Raw genomic sequence first — 19,930 nt, 5'->3', positions numbered from 1 at the left:
AGAACAATATTAAATGAGAAAAAAAAAGACAGGACGTGCAAGCAAAAGAGGAACTGAGGAAAAAGTCAAAACCAGTTACTGACTGTGTAAGATGAAATCAGATAAAAGTGAAGTAATGCATCAGGAGGGAAAGAGAGATTACCACAAATGGATAGCAAAGTTTGAGTACAACATACTGGTTTCTATAAAGGAGTTTCCTTTTTCTCATTATGTCCCTGCTTCCTGAAAACACATACTCAAGATCTCTCTTCAATCTGCATTCCTAGCATTTGATTTTCCAACAGTGTTCCTCCAGCCTTACACAATGTACCTTTTTCACTTGCTTGCAAGGCATTATTTGCTTGAATAATGTTGCTTTTCTCTTTAAAAGATCTAGAGCTCTCAATAAGCATATGATCCAAATAATCCCCTATTTCCAAGTACCATCCAAAAATCAAAATATTTGTATCCTTAAGTACATATCTGAAGATAATGTCTTACCATAATGAAGGTGTTGATTTACTATCCATTAGACCACCCAGAAAAAAAAAAAAAAAAGGATTGCACAATGTGAAACAGATGCATCATTTTTCATGATGTGGTCATATTTTAAAACAGAAGATATTTTAAATATGTACTCTGAAATCATTAAGTGCTTGCACTATCTCAAAAAACAAAGTCACCAATAGAAGTTAAATAGCTTTAACATTGGAACTCCTGAGCCATCAATATAAAAAAGACTCCTGTTTTTTGTTTGTTTTTTTTTTTCCTCTGGGAAGTCCAGTTAGTTTGAGTTACCACTGTATCTGCTACTGAAGATTGTAAATTTCTAACTCATAAAACCAAAACCAATCAATTTTGTATTGAGATGTGTCATTCCTTTATCTTACAGTAAGTCTCCTGGTAATTCCGTTTCAAGTAAAATAGCTTTTCAAAAGCAGGTTCTGCTTCTTGCGTACCCAGTGTGTTTAATAGTTATTTGAGAAACACGACGTTTTGTCCACATCTTTTGAATTACAACATTTACACTGTTTGTATCACTGCAGACAAGCTGTGTTTAGCTTCTCAAAGCTAAAGAAACCTTTGAGCATTCTCATGTATGCAGAGAGACTCAGTACAAAAGTCACTGAGCAACAATATAGCTCCAGATACCAGGAAGTCTTAAGATTCTCTTACGCAAAATCCATCAAGAATTAATTGGAAGCTATTCAGTCTTGGTTAAGAAAGAAGTTTTATCTTGGGTAGGTATTCAGCATACATCTGAGACCTATTCTCCATTCTTCCTATCGAAAAGAAGTCAGTTATTTTAGCCATGGTAGACCACAGTAGCTTTTGATGGCTGAAAAATTTTAACAGGTTCAGAATTGCTTCTCTGATATTCTAGTCATGAATACAAGAAAAAAGCCTGTTAGTGAAGACAACCAATTGGTTCTATCACCCAGATGGAATCCAAAACATCATCCTGGGAGGACTTTAAACAGTCAAAGAGTCAGCACAGTGCCAACTGTTTCTGCTAAACCCAGACCCTATGCTTTCTACTGGAGAAACAGTACTTTATACCAAGACTATTGGCTCTTGCCAATGTGAATCCAAGAGAAAGTTTTCAGCTCCCCTCTTTTACTAAGAAGAGCTGATAGATTGCTCTTATCCCGTAAGAGACAACAGAGCTGCTTCCACAGCCCACGATGGCTTGGAGTCATTACCTGGCTTGAGTCCCATGCCTGTGAATTCTGCTCCCTGAAGAAATGCAGATGGTGCTTCCTCCTGACAACTGAGGCAATTTGTTTGGGAACAGCATAATTCATTTTATATATTCCCTTCACTTCAGAATAACTACAGCCTGATGATCACCTTTGACTGCTCCGAACACATCAAGAAAACATCAGAATGGAAGTCAGACTCAAGGCTTTTTGTTACCACACAGTCAATTTAAAAGCCAAATTATGGGGCTAAGAATCATTAACTTTAATCTAACATTTCGAAGTAGACATAAAGTTTGTAGTCTATCCACACATTTTCAGTCATACTCCCCACATATTTGCTTGCCAATGGCAACCTAAAATCTAAAACTTCAACAGGAAGTACCAGTAGCCCTGTCTCCACTACAAAATTCTATCTTTGTCTGCCTATTAAGAACATTTTTCACAGAGCTTCAGCTCTAAAGAGAATAAAGTAGTACCACTTTAAGAAGTGCTGGCTTTTTTTTTTGTTTATCTTGTGTGTCTGGCTGGTTTTGGTTTTGTATCTTCATTTTTCTTTTCTTTTTAAACACTATCAATAAATATTTTGGATACCAAATAAATCTTCACGCAGCTTCACCACCAGGATTTGAATCATGTTTTCTCAGCTGCAAAATGTGCTGAACTGCATTCTTTGCAAATAAATTAGGCAACCAACAAGCATGCTAAAATCAAATCACAATGGATCATACAACTACCTAGTAAACACCCAAACTGTTCAGAATGTTTTAAGATGGTACATTCATTGACTTGGACTGATTAAACCAAGATAATGCCTTCAGCATAGTATCTTTGAAGTATTATGCAAAATGAAAACAGCTATTACATAGCTTGATGCATCAATAACATGCCTGATGCAGTCTACTTCAGTACTAGATTCAAATACCAGATCTCAAAAAAATACAGCCATACTATTAGGTGAAAGCCCTGTCAAGTGGTTTACATATATTTATATTTTTTAATTTCTAGATTCCTTATGGAAAAAAAGGGTACATGAAATCCTTTCATACACCCAATTTGTGTTTTACTTCTGTAATTCAGAAAATCAAGATCAGATGAATATTAAGCTGGAAATAAAGGCATTTTAAAGTTGCTTTAAAACTTGGTTCTCATTCTGGCTTAATTAAAAATAACATTCACCTACAGCAAGTTCACATGAATCAAAGTATAATGTATATTGTTACCCTGGAAATATTTTTCTAAATAAGAATATTTGCTTTTTTTGTTATTTATCTGTCTTCTGCATTACCAGGAACATGGGAGAATAAGTTTCCAGTGGAAATGACAACCAAGAGAAGTTTTCGACTGAATGAAAAGCAGACAATAAAGGTTCCTATGATGCAGACTAAAGGGAACTTCCTAGCTGCTGCAGACCCTGAAATGGACTGCGGAGTGATCCAGCTCCCATTTGTGGGGAACATCAGTATGCTGATTGTACTCCCACACAAGCTCTCTGGCATGAAAGCCCTAGAAAAGCAAATAACCCCTCAGGTGGTGGAAAAATGGCAGAAGAGCATGACAAACAGGTATCTGCTGAAAAATAACTTTAACAAAAAGTCTTAAAATACTTTCCTGGTCATATTGGCATGGAAAAGTAGGCAGCATAGAAGATAACATATTTTGACTTACAGCATTCAGCTTAAGCTTAATACAATCTATACAGAAGGAACAAATCGCCAGCTTAGAACCCCAGAGAATTTCACAGTTCACTACAAGCATACCCAATCACACATCAAAATGCCCAGACCCTACATACTACACACAACCAAAGCAAAGCATTGTGTTATGTCAACAAACTAACAGTATGTTAATTAATTATAAAGAACACTAATTTCTAAAGATAAAAGCATGGTACAAGTTCTTGTGTTATTTGTGCCCTATTTTTAAAACAAATACGTAGCAAAGAAATTATGCAAATTCGCATCTGCTCAACAATTTTTTTCCATTTTTCTTTTTACTAGAACCAGAGAAGTAGTCCTGCCTAAATTTAAGCTGGAAAAGAACTACAACTTGATTGGTTTTCTGAGATCCATGGGAATAGAAGAACTGTTCAGTGAAAAAGGCAACTACTGTGGTGTATCAGAAGAAAAAGTCTCCATTGACAGAGTATTTATAACTTTCCTTGTCTTCATCTCCTTTCTGATTAAGCAATATCATCTGAAAAGAAAGCACCATAGTAATAATTCACAGTTCAATAATCTAAAATATTGTTTTACATAGTCTTTCTCGGAAGATAGAGCGGGGGTTGTGGGTTTCTCTACATGTCCTAATTTTTTCTTTTTTTTTTCTTTTAAGAAAAATATGTCTAATTAGATGTCAAACTTACTAAAAGTGTTGTGGTTGATCAGTCAATCAGTGACAGGGCTATTCAGAAGCCAAGCCCCAACGATTGCTGCCCCACAGGATCTACCACCAGGAGCATCACAAGGCAGTCACATCCAGGACACAGCTTTGCTGGGAGGGAGAAGGCTTTGAGCACGTCATTTGTGTATACTGAGACCCTCCCTTTTTATTTTATTTTTCACAGTTCAATCATCAAGGCACAATAACTGTGAATGAGGAAGGCACAGAAGCTGGAGCAATAACCAACGTCGGATTCATGCCTCTTTCTACTCAGATTCGCTTTATTGTCGACCGCCCCTTTTTGTTTCTGATCTATGAACACCGTACCAGTTGCCTTCTGTTCATGGGTAGAGTTGTCAACCCTGCCAAGCCATAGAGCAGAGAGCAACACTAACATGCTTTCATACACAGGCTGTATAATTACACATTAATATATCATAGGAGTATCACAAAAGGCAATTTTCTTGTCATATTAGTTAATACAAAAGCCCCTGGTATAAAAAAAATATATAGTATCTATAAATAGTTCTACGTGAATGGACTCAATAGTAGATGATTTGACTGCAGTGCAACATATCAATACAAGTATATAAAGAAATATCTCAAAGTAACTTTGTGTTTTACTTACTTCACTTTATAAAATGTAATCAATAAAATATGAAGACTATCTAGATTCCTGAAGGTCAGATCTAAGTTTTATTGCTGGTGAACATATTCATAATAAATAGGAAAAAGAAAATCCTAAGTACCTGACTGGCATTAGAAATCTATGTCTCTCCTGGACACTTTTACATACTCTAATAACAGTAGGTGCCAGTATTCTTGCTTTTGCTTGCATCATTTAACATTCAGCAGACCATGCCATCAACCACGAGCTTTATGGATCAGCAGAACAAAGAGGAGACAATGTCCTGGTGGAATGAAATCCTAGTGGATCCACTATCTTCCCCCAGCCTGACTTTGGTGGTTTCAACACAGTTCTCACAGTATAGACAATTTCAGAATTAGGCCAAGCATGTAATTACTTAGAATACCTTATGTATTGTGAGCAGCTAGCAAAATGCTCCTTTTTTTTTTTCTCTCCAGCTCAGCTTGCTTCACATCTGAAAAACTGAAGATTTGCCTGCACTCTGTAGAATATTACTACCAACCCGGTACCAAGAACGAAGTTACACCTTACATACAAACTACTAAACCCTCTGAACATGTCCATGTCACACACTTTCCCTTGCGTCTTAACATCTAGAATGTATGTCTCTCAAACCAGTGATTTTTTTTGTTATATCTAATATCAAATATTGTATAAAATCTAAGTATGTTTGTATTTTAAATTTCCCTCCTACACAAAAAGCTACAAAAAAAGCCATAAACCCTTTAAACAGTTTAAGGACTAAGGCAGCTCCTTAGAAGGTGTTTTTCAGTACTAACTTACTGATTGCACATTGTAGTAGATGAATAATTACAAATGTCAGCAATTATTTGCCCCATACATAAAGTCATTTTTAACAGAATAGCCAAAGAAATTAACATCAAATGAAAACCCAGATTTTTCCATTTCTAGCTTACACTGTGCTTACTCAAAAGTCAATACTGGGAACATAATTTTTAGTACTGAAGTTTCACTACACAAATAGTTATAAAAAGATGAAATGTTTACATGAATTATCTACATTCAGAAGACTAAATATTCACACCCCAAATATAATCAGTGCATCACAGACTAAATGAGTTGGAGGATCTGATTTTTCCCTTTCGTCTTCACAACCCAAGTAACCAGAATTATTCAAGGGAAAGAGGTCAAGCATAAAGGCAAATCAGCTACTGTTCAAAACTCACGCTCTTCATACATTGTGCAAGAAAGTCAAATATTTGCTTCAACAACCATAAGTAACCATTAACTCTTACTACAGATTCTGGCACTGGCTCTATTTAAAGGTCACATTAGTTAAGAAAAATGCAGTTTTCATTGGCTATTCAGAAAAAAAATACATCAATAAAAATTGGAAACAAAACTATTTCCATAACTTTTACATTAAGTCTTTAACAAACACTAGTGTTTCTTTCTTTTGTCTCCATTATGCAAGGAATGATCTTGCACTCCAGTCAGTGATGACACTAATATCCGCTTAACTGATAAGTCAAAAATACTACCCCCGCTGGATTATACATCTCAACACAAGATCTACTATTTCATTCAAGAATTAAGCAGCTATTGAATAGTAATCCAAGCCATTTATAAATACATTTCTGCAAATCTAGGATTTGGTTATGTTGGAAACTGATGGAAAAGATAGAGGAAGGTTCTACGTAATCAGTGCTAATTTAGGGCTCCCCTCCTGGAAAAATTTCAGTAAACAGTGTGAGTGCGGAATATGAAAAGTATGATTTTTTTTTTTCTCCTTAACTGATGTAGAATATTAGCAAACTATAAACAGGCATGCTATACAAATAGACATTTTCCTCTTTTATCCCACTAGCTGTGACAAAAAAAAAAAAAAAAAAAACACAGAATAATTCAACTTCATGAGAGGGGGAAGTGACCTGATGCTTTTTGTCTTCCAGTAAGATTGTTTAGATCTCTTACACCTAGAAGTTTTGTAGAAACTACAGTTAGTTGACTAGTCCTCCTGACCTGGGAACCCAGCTTGGACATAACCTTTTTGTTGGGAGTCCATTAAGGTCACACAACAATTTTTGGATGGATTAGAAGTTACACCTCATTAAAAAAAATTAAAATGTTTGGATACAACAAAAAGCAGATAAACAGAGGATGCGAGCTTGGAATGGCCACCAGAATCCTAAAACGCTATCAGCATGATAGCCAATTCTAGTATCAGGATACACAGGATAATTGATAACACTTCCTCCCCTACTTTTTTTTTTCTCCTCCCTTAAAGAGGCAGAATATCCTACACTGCCAAACTAAGATTTATTTATAACTTTTGGTCTTCGCTTTTTCTCTAGGCACTTTTTCTATAGGTAAGTGCTGTTTATTTACACTGCACACCAAACGTTACACAGAGTATAACATGGTTTTATTTAGTCCACAAATCTCTCTAAATTCATGTTTAGCAATATTTTGTGATTCACAGTTAAATTATTAACTATACTACTGCATACTGGATGCTTACTTGTACACTAGCTCACTAGCTGTTAATCAAACCATACTGATACTTGATATAAGTGAGAAAAATTATTCAACTACCCAACTGGGTACTTACCACAGCAATAACAGGAATAAGCACACCAAGATTCCCTGCGCTACTGGAAGCCTGGGAAAGAAGGAGGAAATTATCATCAAAAGCCTCTGCAAAAATACTTCTAATACTTGCTAGATGACATTTCAAGCACCAAGCATTCCTACCACCTATGAAATGAAAACATATGTTGCCAATTACAAGCCTGAACCTTTCAGCTGGGTGTGCGTAAGGTGGCCAAGAAAACACCTTTGAAATCTACAACACTGGGCAGAGAGCCAAAAGCCTTTTCAACAAGATTCTTGAGGCAGCCTCCTCCTGCAGGCTCCTGAAGGAAATGTTTCCCCTTTCAGAACTAACCTAAACCTTCCAGAACCTAAACTTAAAAATTAGATACTACGCCTTGAGCTAAGGTGGAAAACATTCATTGATATCACCTTTTTTCTGATATCCAACAACCACAAGAAAAATGTCTATGTTAAATCACAGAATGAATCATAGAATGGTCATCTAGTTCCAATATATGGGGGTTGTTCAGTGCCCCATCCAGCCTGGTCTTGAACACCTTCAGGAAGGAGGCATCCTCAACTCTCCTGTTGCAGTGTCTCACCACTCTCACAGAAAGAATTTCATCCTAGTATCTAGCCTAAGTCTCCCTTTGTCCAGCTTAAAGCTATTTTCCCTCATCTTGTTGATGCATGCTCTTATAAGAAGTCCCTCCCCAGCTCTCCTTCAGGATCCTGCAGGGCCCTTTCAGGAGCTAGGCAGCCACTGTAAGTCTCCTCAGAGCCTTTTCTTCTCCAGGCTGAAGAGCTCACCAGCTCTCTCAGCACATCCTCGTAGGTGAAGTGTTTCAGCCCTCTGATTATCTTCGTGACCTTCCTCTGGATCTGCTCCAACAGCTCAATGTGCTTCTTGTGCTGGCGGCTCCAGAACTGGAGAGGTGGAGTCTCACAAGAGAAGAGAAGAGGAGCAGAATCATCTCCCTTGACATGCTGGCCAGACATCTCTTAATGCAACCCAGAACAGAGTTGGCCTTCTGGGCTGCAAGCACACATTTCCAGCTCATGTTGAGTCTTTCATCAACTGAAACCCCAAATCTACCTCCTCAGGGTTGTTCCCAAGCCATTCTCCACCCAACCTGTATCTGCTTGGGATTGCCCCAACCCAGATGCAGGACCTTGCACTCAGCCTTGTCAAACTTCATGATGCTGGCACAGGCCTACCTCCGAAGCCTGCCCAGGTTCCTCTGGATGGCATTCCTTCCCTCTAGCAAGTAGGCTGCACCACTCAGCTTGGTGTCATTTGCAAATTTTCTGAGGATGCACTCAATCCCACAGTAGATGTCACCCAGAAAGATGCACCAGTCCCAGCATCAATTCTGGAGGAATACTACTCTACACTGGTCTCCACCTGGACAGTGAGCCATTGATCGCAACAATCTGAGTGTGTGACCATGAAGCCAATTCCTTAATCCAGTGAGTGGTCCATTCATCAAATCCATTTTTCTCTAATTTCGCAACCAGGATGTCATGTGGGACAGCATCAAACACTTTGCACCAAACCAAGTAGACAATGCCAGTTGCCCTTCCTTTATCCACTGACACTGTAACTCTGCTACAAAAGGCCACCAAGTTTGTTAGGCATGACTTGCCCTTGGTGAACCACCAATCACCTAATCTTTATTTTCCTTGTGCCTTAATAGAGCCTTCAGGAGGATCCACTCCACAATCTTGCCAGGCACAGAGGTGAGACTGACTGGCCTCTAGCTCCCTAGATGTCCCTTTTTTCCCTTTTGCAAATGGGAGTTATGTTTTCCCTTTTCCAATCAGTGGGAACTTCAGACTGCTATGATCCTTTAAGTATGACGGAGAGGGGCTTGGCAACTTCATCCACCACTTCCCTTAAAACCCATGGATGGATCTAATTGTGTCCCACGGACTTGTGCACCTTCAGGTTCCTTAGATGTCTTGAGCCTGATCTTCAATTACAGCATGCAGAACTTCCTTCTCCCAGCTCTTACCTGTGCTTTCTGCAGCTTGAGTGATATGGCTAGAGCTCTGTCAGTAAAGACTGAGGCAAAGATGTCATTGAGCACCTCAACTTTCATAGACTTAGAGAATGGCCCGTGTTGGAAGGAACCTTAAGAATCATGAAGCTCCAACCCCCTCCCGCCATAGGCAGAGCCACCAACCTTGACATTTAATACTAGACCAGGCTGCCCAGGGCCCCATCCAGTCTGGCCTTGAACACCTCCAGGGATGAACGAGGCACCAACAACTTCTCTGAGTAGCCTGTTCCAGAACCTCACTACTCTCACAGTAAAGAACTTCCCCCTGACATCCAACCTAAGTCTTCCCTCCCTCAACTTCAAACCATTTCCCCTTGTCCTGCTGTTGTCTACCCTTTCAAAGAGTTGATTCTCCCTCCTGTTCGTAGGCTCCCTTTAGGTACTGAAAGGCTGCAATGAGGTCACCCCTCAGCCTGCTCTTCTCCAGGCTGAACAAACCCAGTTCCCTCAGCCTGTCTTTGTAGGGGACGTGCTCCAGCCTCTCATCATCTTTGTGGCTCTCCTCTGGACCCTCTCCAACAGCTCCCTGTCTTTCTTGCACTGAGGGCTCCAGACCTGGACACAGTACTCCAGAAGGGGCCTCATGAGGGCAAAGTAGAGGGGGACAATCACCTCCCTGTCCCTGCTGGCCACTCCTCTTCTGATGGAGCCCAGGATACCATTTGCTTTCAGAGCTGCATAAGCACACTGCTGGCTCATGTTAAGCTTTTCATCCACCAGGACCCCTTAGGTCCTTCTCTGCAGCGCTGCTCTCAAGGACCACTCCCAGTCTGTATAGATGCCTGGGATTCCTCCAGCCCTAGTGCAGAACCTTGCACTTTGCTGTGTTGAATCTCATTAAGTTCACCTGGGCCCACCTTTCAAGCCTGTTGAGGTCCCTCTGAATGGTATACCCTCCTTCCACTATGTCAACCGCACCACTCAGCTTGGTGTCATCACCAAACTTGCTGAGGGTTCCTCACTCAATTCCATCGTTGATATCACTAATAAAAGATGCTAAAGATCCCCGGTCCCAAGACAGACTACTGGGAGACACCACTCATTACCAGCTTTCATCTGGACACAGAGCCATTGATGACCACGCTTTGTCTGCAGCCTTTGAACCAATTTCTTATCCACCGGTGTTCCACCCATCAAATTCACATCTTTCTAATTTGGAGATAAGGATGTAGTGAGGGACCATGCCGAAGGCCTTGACAGGCCTTTCTCCATATCACTTGTGTCCAGGTCTCCAGTTTCCTTCCAGAGAGGGCTCACTCCGTTACCATGATAAGCTTAGACTGAGAGATTGATGTGGAAGATCTTCGAAGGCTTAAGATGCACCCGTCATAACAGTAGTAAAGGACTAACAGAATGACACAGATGACTACTTTGAGCAAAAGTGTTGACTAGGTGATTTCCTGAGGTACCTTCCAACCTGAGATTTCCTATGATTCTATGGCACTGCTAAAATTAGGAGCAGAATTCTGCTAAATTTTGAAACACACTAAGGAAGAAATATTCAGAGATCAGTATTCCCAGTTTCTCTTTGGAGTTCTACCTCTGACCACTGAACATTTCAGACAGTCATATCAAGGCTAACACAAGGCTAACTCAGGAGAAGCTGTACAATAGGAATTACCACTGCCTTATCTCAGATACAATATTCAGGTTAGCCAGGTGTTTGGAAGACATATCAGATCTGCACCCTAATTCCAGGACAAAAATACACTCTTAGGTTTAAGGATATGCAATTTCATGAAACCCACATGTAAAAATGCGGTTTTACTGCATGGAACTGAAAAGAAAAACAAAACAAAACATAATTATCTTACTTTCAGTGCTGGACCTTTTTCACTTGCTCTCTCACTAGCCCTCTTTCCTTCTAGCCCAAGCTGAACAAACAGTTCCAGCAAGTTCATCAGCAGTTCATCCACAAGGTGCTCTCCTTGAATGTTAGCAGCGATGTTAGCTAGGGCATTAATGACTGCTAAGGAACAGTGTCTGAGAAAAAAGAAAAAAGAAATTATGAACAAGCAACCCCTTGATACAGATTTCTCTAATTTCAGTCCTTTCTTCGTAATTCTGACCAGTACTTCTTTCAACAAAGCTACTACAGTCACTATTTAAATGAAAAATTATTTGTCAGCTGTGAATGATGTGGTGTTGTTTATGATTTCTTCTTGGCAGTGACAAAATTACTTTCTTGTTACAGATATGACTATAGACAAAAAACAGCAGAGGGCTGTGTTTCCGGAAAGGGAAAACAATATTCTACATAGTATCAGCACGCATTTAAGGGACATAACTGTGTCTTACCTGTATCCATGATCCTTATAATCTTTCGTGGCAGAGTAAACAACTGAACTTGCTTTAACACTGATTTGCTGAAACAGATTCCACACCTCCTGATATATGTATTGCTATAAAACAAACAAAAATACTAATTAGAGCTTACTGAATACTATCTCTCTGCTACAATGAATGACCTGGTAAAGTACATTTTAAGTATTACAAAAGTTCTTCAAGCACCTACTTGTAACATGAACAATAGCTTCAGCTTCTAAAGAGCACACAGTTGAAGTGTTTTCTCACTGCTTGGATGTTCACTTAGTTGCTTTAAAAGGTATACACTTACAAGACTTCAAAAGTTAATTGCTGATACGAAAAGTGATAATGTGCACCTGTTGGGGATGCAGACCACGTTTAGATACTACTTAACTTCTAAAAACATGGAATTTGTTTTCTAAACTTTCATAGTTTTCTGTAGGGACGAATCTTGTTTACAGGCACAGCAGTTTACACATTACTATTTACCTTCTGTTTTCTGATGTCACTGAGACTAGGATTGCACAAGCATGAGTAAGTAAGTTAAGAAAACCTTTCAAAATAATTCTTGCAGATGCAGTTTCTAAAGGAAACTAAATGAAAGAGCATAAACCAGAACTCTTTTGACCAGTTCTTTCCTTACATTTCCAGTGATGACCAAGCAGCCTAGCTGGTCAATGATGAGTACATCAAGATTAGAAGGTGGCTGGCAGAACTTCTGCTGTAAGATCTGCAGGATGGGTTCCATCATTTTCGGTGTGTCCCTAAGCGCCACTGCAATGTGCCCAAGAGCACGAATTGTGTGGTCAGGAATCAGATGAGCTTCCCTGTTATAAGACAAACAAAAAAACCCCACCCAGTCATGCATGTATTTGTCCAGCAGTCAATAAGCCCTCAAAGCAGGCTTACATTCCATGTAAGAAACAACCAGTATACTAAATTTAAGCGTCATTAAACTTTACTGTTGCCCTCTACACACTCACATACCCACAGCATTTAGCATTAGAGACATACATGCACATGTTTACAGAAAACAAACAAACAAACCAGAAACCAGAACCTATAAATGCGCTACACAAGAATCTGTTTGTAAACTGCTCTAGAAACAACAGAGAAAGGAAGAAAATGTGACATGCAAAGCAATAGGACAAGATGGTTTGGCCAGCTACTATAGGACTTACCCTCACTCATATCAGACATTTAATTCTAAAATAACGCTGCCAGTACTTATGTCTTAGAATAAGTTTCAGACTGGTTAAATGAAGGAAAAAACTGGTTTTATAACTAACAGCTTACTTATCACTCTCTTGTGAGATGTACAGACGGTTAGACAAACTGGCAAGAAAGGCTTCAACAATCACTGAATCTATAGTCAAGCCAGCTTTCAAGCACCTGGAATAAAAATGAATAGAGAACATGCTAAAACAGAGGAAAAACAACAAAAAACAAATATATTTTTTTGTACAATTGTACATGTGCACCAGGAATAAGGAAGGGGAGTCCATACTAAAATCTAAGAACAAACTGTTCAGAAATACTACAGATATATTCAAAAAAAATGGGTGGAACTTCTGCTATTGCTTTATTCAGCAACAAAGATGGGAACATGTAAAAGATAAATTTAGAAGTGCTTAGATTTGCTTAGCATGCTTAACTCCTTATCTCTGATCACCAACTTTTGTCTTCCCTACAGCTCTGTGAAGCTGTCTAGAAGAAAATAACAATTGTTAGAGGAAACAAAAACCTGGCTGAGCATCAAAATGCGAATAGCATGAGTTAGGTATGTGGGAAGCAACACAATGAAACTAAGTGACCATTCTGAATTTAGGACACATACAGAACCAAGGGATTGTCTAAAGAAAAAAAAAGGTCATAACAGAAGAGGGCACTGTGCAGTACCTTTAAATGTTCCCAGTACTTTTCCTGCTAGGGAAAGAGAAAATACATTCTAAATGGCATACGTCTTCTCTGTTACCACACACTTCTTACCTGCAGATATTATCTATGGCAATGTCACGAAGTTGTTCATACATGGATGGCTGACTTTTCTTGCCAGGCATTACATTTAGAGTGGACTCCGAATGCTCATTGGTTACACTAATCTTGATGTCATTAGCACCTAGTCGAACACAGTACAGAAATCAGCACCATCCAAAACGTCCTTGCCCCATCACCCCAGACGTGAGCATACAGGCAGAGCTACATCTGGCAAGTGTAAGACAGGCCCTTGATGGGTCAGAGTTCAGCTAAAGAAATTTGAAACTGCATTCACTACTTTGGCAAGCTATCACTGCATTTAATTATTCCTAAATTTAGTCACCTTCAGTTCTCATTTTATCTGCTCTGCCTTTGCATTACAATAGTACTTTTGCATTAGCAAGTAATTTATATTGTACACTTTCTTAAGGCAAATCATAACTTCATAGTACAATCAAAAAACAACAACAATAAACACGCCATCAAGTATCCTCCTAACACAATGAATCCACGAATCCTACCTACTCTTTGTCTTTCACCAACACTGCACAGAAAAATCTGCTCCATGTTGGTCATTAAGCAAAAGTTTTCTTGATAATTTTTATGCCACTTTCATGTCTTTCAAGTCTAAAATAGGAAGATTCCACACGGCTGTCAAACCAGGAAAACAATATTTTCTGTGGCAGTCTGAAGTCACAGAACAAAAATGGAACACTATACTGCTAACCACTTTTTCCAAGATTAACTCTGAAAACAAACCTGAAAAGTCTAGCATTCTTATGGATTAAGAAGTCAATTCACAACACTTGCTCACTTGTGTGTGCAAGTAAGCACATCCTACTGCATACAAACATATGACCAAAAAGTATCAAAATACAGCCAACGTGTCTGCACGTTCAGTTATGATTTGCCTTATGAAGTTCTCATTCTTTCACCCACCTTATCTTTGTTACATGCTGCAATGCTATAGTGGAATGGAAATAGCAATGATAGAAGGGTGGCAAAGTCCTAGGCTGCAGCAAGTGAGGATAAGCCCACAGCAGCAGCTGTGGATACAGAAACAAAGAAAAAAAGCTGCTTACCCTTTGAAGGCCTCAGGTAAGCAGGGATCTCCAGCAAGATATCCTCACCTCCACTGCCAACACTTAAATGAGTTCTGGGAAGAGGTGGATCCTGGCTCCACCCCTTCCAACCACTCACGTGCACTGCATGCACCTGAGCTCCAATGGGCTAGCCCTGCCTTTCCACCAGGTGCTCCATCACTGCTTCAGGCTGTGACTTAGTATTTCTGCTACACATGCTAATGCTAATGTAACACAGCCTGCAAACTGAAAGTAACCATTCTCTGCTTATCACCACACGCTGCACAGCCTACACAACAGCACGGTATTTCAACACACTTGTTCCTCTTGATCAGGAACACAATTCTTCAGTTCTTTAAGCTACGTATAAAATAAACTGACATCACCAATAAGTTTGTCATAAGACACACAATACAGGGCAAACCAATGCATATTCACACTACAATAGCTAGTGATCTCATGTAGACTTATCTCAAGAACTTCTGCCCTGTTTTAACAAAGCAGGCACAGTGATGCTGCTCCAAAGATAAAAATTAGTTGTACAAATACTGTTATCTCAACTGATGGATTATACTTCTATCCCAATCTGAATTCCTCCTCTCTGTCTCCAAAAAAAAGCAGTAATTCACCTCCATTTTCCCCCTACAGATGCATCACCACAGAACATCTAAAAGCCTCAATAAGCCATAAAATAGCAAAATAATAACAAGCATATCCTTTCTAACACAGCCTTTCCCTTCCAACCCCAACCAATCACCTGTATGGTACTGGCTATGATACTTGTAAAGTTTCACAAGCACTGGGGAAGGTATCACAAGGAAGTCTCTCAAAGATGGGTTGACAGAATGAACCACAACAGGGAACCTCTCACATAAACGACCTAGACCCTAAAAACAAAAAAGGAAAAAAATGAAATTATTTCAATATAGGTTTTTATTTCAACTGTAAGCTTGCAACATCAGAACAACACAGAAAAAGCTAGTTCTAAAGTATTCAATTTTTAGAGGAGGATGAAGATGTTTCATAGAATGGCTTGGATTAAGAGGGACCTCAAGGATCATCAAGCTCCAACCCTTCTACCGCATGCAGGGCCATCAACCTCCAACTCTAATATTAGACCTCAAGCCTCTAATTCTTTTAAATTATTTTAGAGCGTGGTATGTCAGTCAACTCTTGCTGCCTTCTTCATAGTTAAGCTCACACGAGGCATATGAAATGAGTTGCATACTCTAAAAATAAAGTCACTGGACAAGTCCCAACATGTAAAGAATCCTGATAATTTCCTACCTTAATTCTGGAAAATAACACATTTGCAAAAATGTGTCCAACAAGATGACATGAAAATCAGAATAACCAGATCTCGAAGGTCAGTAATTCACCTATCCCAGTTTATGTAACAACTATAATAATAACTATTTCAGAAACAAGACACCAGTTAAAAACACTCAATATTATTCTTCAAGATCAAGTAGAGCTAAGAAGATTTTGAACGCATTTCTCTGCTGCAGATCTAGTTTCTACATCAGACTTCTGAAGTCCAAATGAAAGACATAATGAAAAGTAACACAAACAGCAGGTGTAAAACGCTTCCTAGCAACTCATAATCCCCCTCCAACTCTCACACACTCATACAGTAGAGTAAAATACAGTAAGGACAGACCTGCAAACAGCAAATTAGCAGTGGTAAATGAGCAATGATGACTTTGCTGGAAGTTTTTGACTGCAGCTTCTCTGATAACTTGATGCACAGATTTTCTGCACCTTAGTACCAAAAATCCAACAAAAATCAATAAGTTTGTTAGTCCTATTAGTAGGCCACACAAAACCCAATGCTTGAATTGTCTAAATCACACAGAGAACTTATCAGCTTCACTCTCCTCATACTACAATTCCTCAAAGATATCTAGCACTTTTTTCTGTAAATAAAATGTTTAGGAATCCAAGTATCTGCACTATCTAGCCCCTCCAAACACTATGGCTGAAAGAATGACAGTACTTAAAGTTGATTTTGAGGATACTTCATATTTGACAGAAAGTAAGCATTACAAGGATTAAAAGAAAAAAAATTACATGCATTCAGAGAATGCATAAGAATTATGTAACAAGAAAGAAAACTAGAAAAAGTTAAAATGAGCTTCCCAATACCCACAGCAATGAAAAAAAATATTTTCAGTCATCAGACTGAGAAACTTCTAAAACACTAAAAGCAGTAATTGAAAACTTCAGCAACAATTATACTGTTCCTTCTAAATGAGCCAATCAGAAGCCTCTGATTTTATTTATGTACAGAGATGTCTGAGCACCTGGTCATCTAATTAAACAATTTATTGATCGAAGTTTGACTCTTGAATTCTAATAACAAAGAGTATTCCGCTCAAATTTATTTCATACTTCTCTGACATCAGGGAGTTTATAAATATTTCTCCAAGTTAAAAATAAAGACAGACATTCCAGAGATGGGAGAGCATTTTTCACCTTGCTCATCTTTCACAGCCCACACCATGAGATCCACACAGGCAGCATTAGCTTGACAGCGCAGTTTTAGGGGACTCAGTTCATTGTGCAGTCGATCAACATCATGAAGGATTTTCTGAAGTTCTGATTGGCTGCTGTTGAATTGTTCTAACACAAAATCATGGATTTCCTTCACAAACGAGTTGGAAAGGTCTAAAGAAATAAAAGAAGATAGCATTAGCATAGAAGAAAGAGATCCACTGGATCAGAAAAACAGCACAAATAAAATTCATTGCCATGTTATGACTGAAATTATTTCATGACATTTATGCTCGACATAAAAGATAAACTTCATAGCAAAGCACACTAGTAATCAGACAATCAAAATGCCATCTGTTGTACACAGTTTTTTTCCTTTGCTTCCCTGGCACCTAGGATGATGCTAGGAAATGGAAACATTTCAAAACACATCCTAAATTACACAAAATACACACATACTGTACCTTTCATGTAATACAATGTGTCTCTCAGCATTTTGAACTGAGCAAGATAAAGAGGATCACTGAATGTTTTATAATAGAGATCTGTATTAGTGCCCATCTGCAAAAGAGAAACATGCTTTCAGAAAATAAAAATGAAGTATTTTACATAAGATGGATAAATAAATCTTCACATTCAAGTCACAACTGTCTTTCTCTGCAACATAAGCAAATATTTAAAACATGTACCAAAAGTAACCTCACAGCTTGTTGTCCTTGCTATATTTAGCAGAATAAGTGCATTAAATGAACTCAGTGTACTAAAGATTCAGTCAGTCTTTTGACTTGAAGACAGCATGCATGTTCTCTCTTTTAATAATAATAAATACTAAAAAATCAAATCTATTGTTTTACTGAGAAAGGAGAGACAGAAGCTGTCTCCACTTTGGCCTAAATCAAAATATAGCAGCACTCAAGGGAAGGCTGGAGAGAACAACAAACACATTCCCACAAAACTGAACACACACTCCTTCCAATTCAGTTTTACACCTCCAGTGAAACAGGGCTAACTCCAGAAAACACTGTGGGGAAACAGAAGGGGGAACAATTACTCACGGGCCTACAGAAACAAACATACCATCTCTAATAGTAAAGGTCAAAGAAGCGTAACACTATTACACTTCTTGAAACTGAGCAGTTGTGATTTCCAAGGCAGAAAAAGGGGAGGGAGAAATAAAAACCCATCAGCAAAAATCTACATTCTACCACCATGAGAAAAGACAATACAGAAAACCAGTCTGGGAAACAAATGTAATTTAGAAAGATAAAAGAGCTCATGTAGCTCAGTACTTCATTTGTAAGAGAGCAACTACTTCCTTTTATGTTTGTGAAAAATATTCTTCCCCAGTTTTACATAATCCAAAGATACATGTAAAAAAACTAATAGAAATAAATGAACCAGGAAACTAGAATACTTTTGCAAATGCAAGGTATATCTTATATTTTAAAAATAATTTTCAAGTATTAACTATTAAGACAAAAATGAAGTGCAGTAATCATTAGAAGGGGATTTTAAAAACATACCTCTGCAACTTCAGCTACAACTGCATCTAAGGACTTCAGCAGAGAATCCTCAACAATCTGTTTTACCTGCAGAGTAGGAAAAAAAAAATAATAATCTCCCTACATATGATACAATTTTGCGCATGCAAAGAAACACCCATCACAACTGCAAAGCATCAGATGAAATTCAAGAATTTCCAGTTGCAACAAGATTTAACACATTTTGGCCTGTGTGCATAACAGCAAAACAGCTGATGCGTGAAGCAGCTGGAGCCAGTATCCCTTGCACTTTTTAGGAATATTATGATGTTTAATGCCATAAAAATAATGTTACATAAAGCTTGGAAGATAAGCAGTCTTTTTAATTGCAATTCTAAAACTTAAACTGCATATTTTTCTAATGAGGATATCTAGAATCACTGCAGCCTGCATAGAGTTTCATCACATACCATATTCAAGAGCTGACGGAGCATTTCCAATGGGATATTAAATTCTTTATTGTTAATGCCATTAAAGAGAGGAGAAACTGAAAAACTGGAGCTGATGGTAGTGAAGTAATAATCAGGATCCAGTGCACTACCATCAGGAAGATAAGAACCTGATCAGAAAATAAAAAAAGTTTAGGGAGAGAAAGGAAATACAAGTTTTGCTTAATGGCAATGCTGAATCACCATTAAAAAGAGTTATTTTGCAACACATGTACAGTCACTAACTCGCAAACTGCTTGGAGGTTCAATTCAGCTATTCTGTTGGTAAATCAAGGCACAAAACTAGAATATCCATTAGAAAGCAACAATCACGCAAACAGAATTGATTTCAGTTTCTCACATTCATGTCACAGACACGGCTCACAAGAAGTCTTAACCTACTATTGATGTCCATTTATCTGGAAATTTTTTGGTAAATGCCATGTTAGTAATGAACATAGTGGTAAGAAGAACAGGCTGAGACAAACTATCTTGCAAAGTTTTTCCCTATATTAGTCCAAATAAACATGTTGTATAGCCTTTCATCTTAGAAAAGAAGGAAATTCATTACTCCAATTGGAAATTAAATATTTTTTAAGATTCAGGTATTCTGTTAAGCAAATAGATTGCAAGTTATAGTGCTTTTGGCACTGTTCACACTTTTGAAATTACATCTTTGTCTTTTCAAAGTACTCAGTGGTCTGTACTAAAGTAGCACTCCTATGAGTAATTGCCTTTCAAACAGCACTGGTTATTAATAATAATTAAAAAAA

At 38.3% G+C, this 19,930-nt stretch overlaps 2 protein-coding genes across 4 annotated transcripts in view; one reads left to right on the top strand and one right to left on the bottom strand.

Annotated features, from left to right (window-relative positions):
- The window catches only part of SERPIND1 (serpin family D member 1), an 8,471-nt gene extending 3,729 nt beyond the window's left edge, over positions 1–4,742 (top strand). For 2 of the 3 annotated variants that reach the window (XM_003210846.2, XM_010719951.3), the window contains exons 3-5: positions 2,971–3,244; positions 3,680–3,824; positions 4,246–4,742. In XM_003210846.2, coding sequence (XP_003210894.1) covers positions 2,971–3,244; positions 3,680–3,824; positions 4,246–4,437 — 611 coding nt within the window. In that variant the 3' untranslated portion in view covers positions 4,438–4,742. Of the gene's footprint in view, positions 1–2,970; positions 3,245–3,679; positions 3,825–4,013; positions 4,165–4,245 lie in introns of those variants that run through there. The other variant, XM_010719952.3, reaches the window with a different exon arrangement.
- Positions 1–19,930, bottom strand: part of PI4KA (phosphatidylinositol 4-kinase alpha) — a 56,835-nt gene that overhangs the window by 30,765 nt on the left and 6,140 nt on the right. The window contains exons 8-19 of the mRNA XM_010719953.3: positions 19,140–19,288; positions 18,712–18,777; positions 17,653–17,749; positions 17,171–17,362; positions 16,356–16,456; positions 15,453–15,582; positions 13,626–13,755; positions 12,933–13,028; positions 12,280–12,463; positions 11,628–11,731; positions 11,144–11,312; positions 7,283–7,333 (exon numbers count right to left, since the gene is read on the bottom strand). Of these exons, the coding sequence (XP_010718255.1) occupies positions 7,283–7,333; positions 11,144–11,312; positions 11,628–11,731; positions 12,280–12,463; positions 12,933–13,028; positions 13,626–13,755; positions 15,453–15,582; positions 16,356–16,456; positions 17,171–17,362; positions 17,653–17,749; positions 18,712–18,777; positions 19,140–19,288 (1,469 nt within the window). The remainder of the gene's footprint in view (positions 1–7,282; positions 7,334–11,143; positions 11,313–11,627; positions 11,732–12,279; positions 12,464–12,932; positions 13,029–13,625; positions 13,756–15,452; positions 15,583–16,355; positions 16,457–17,170; positions 17,363–17,652; positions 17,750–18,711; positions 18,778–19,139; positions 19,289–19,930) is intronic.

This window comes from Meleagris gallopavo, chromosome 17 (genome assembly GCF_000146605.3).
Source record: "Meleagris gallopavo isolate NT-WF06-2002-E0010 breed Aviagen turkey brand Nicholas breeding stock chromosome 17, Turkey_5.1, whole genome shotgun sequence".
Taxonomy (NCBI): domain Eukaryota; kingdom Metazoa; phylum Chordata; class Aves; order Galliformes; family Phasianidae; genus Meleagris; species Meleagris gallopavo.
Note: the sequence above shows the minus strand (reverse complement) of the source record. Positions and strands in the feature narration are given on the sequence as shown.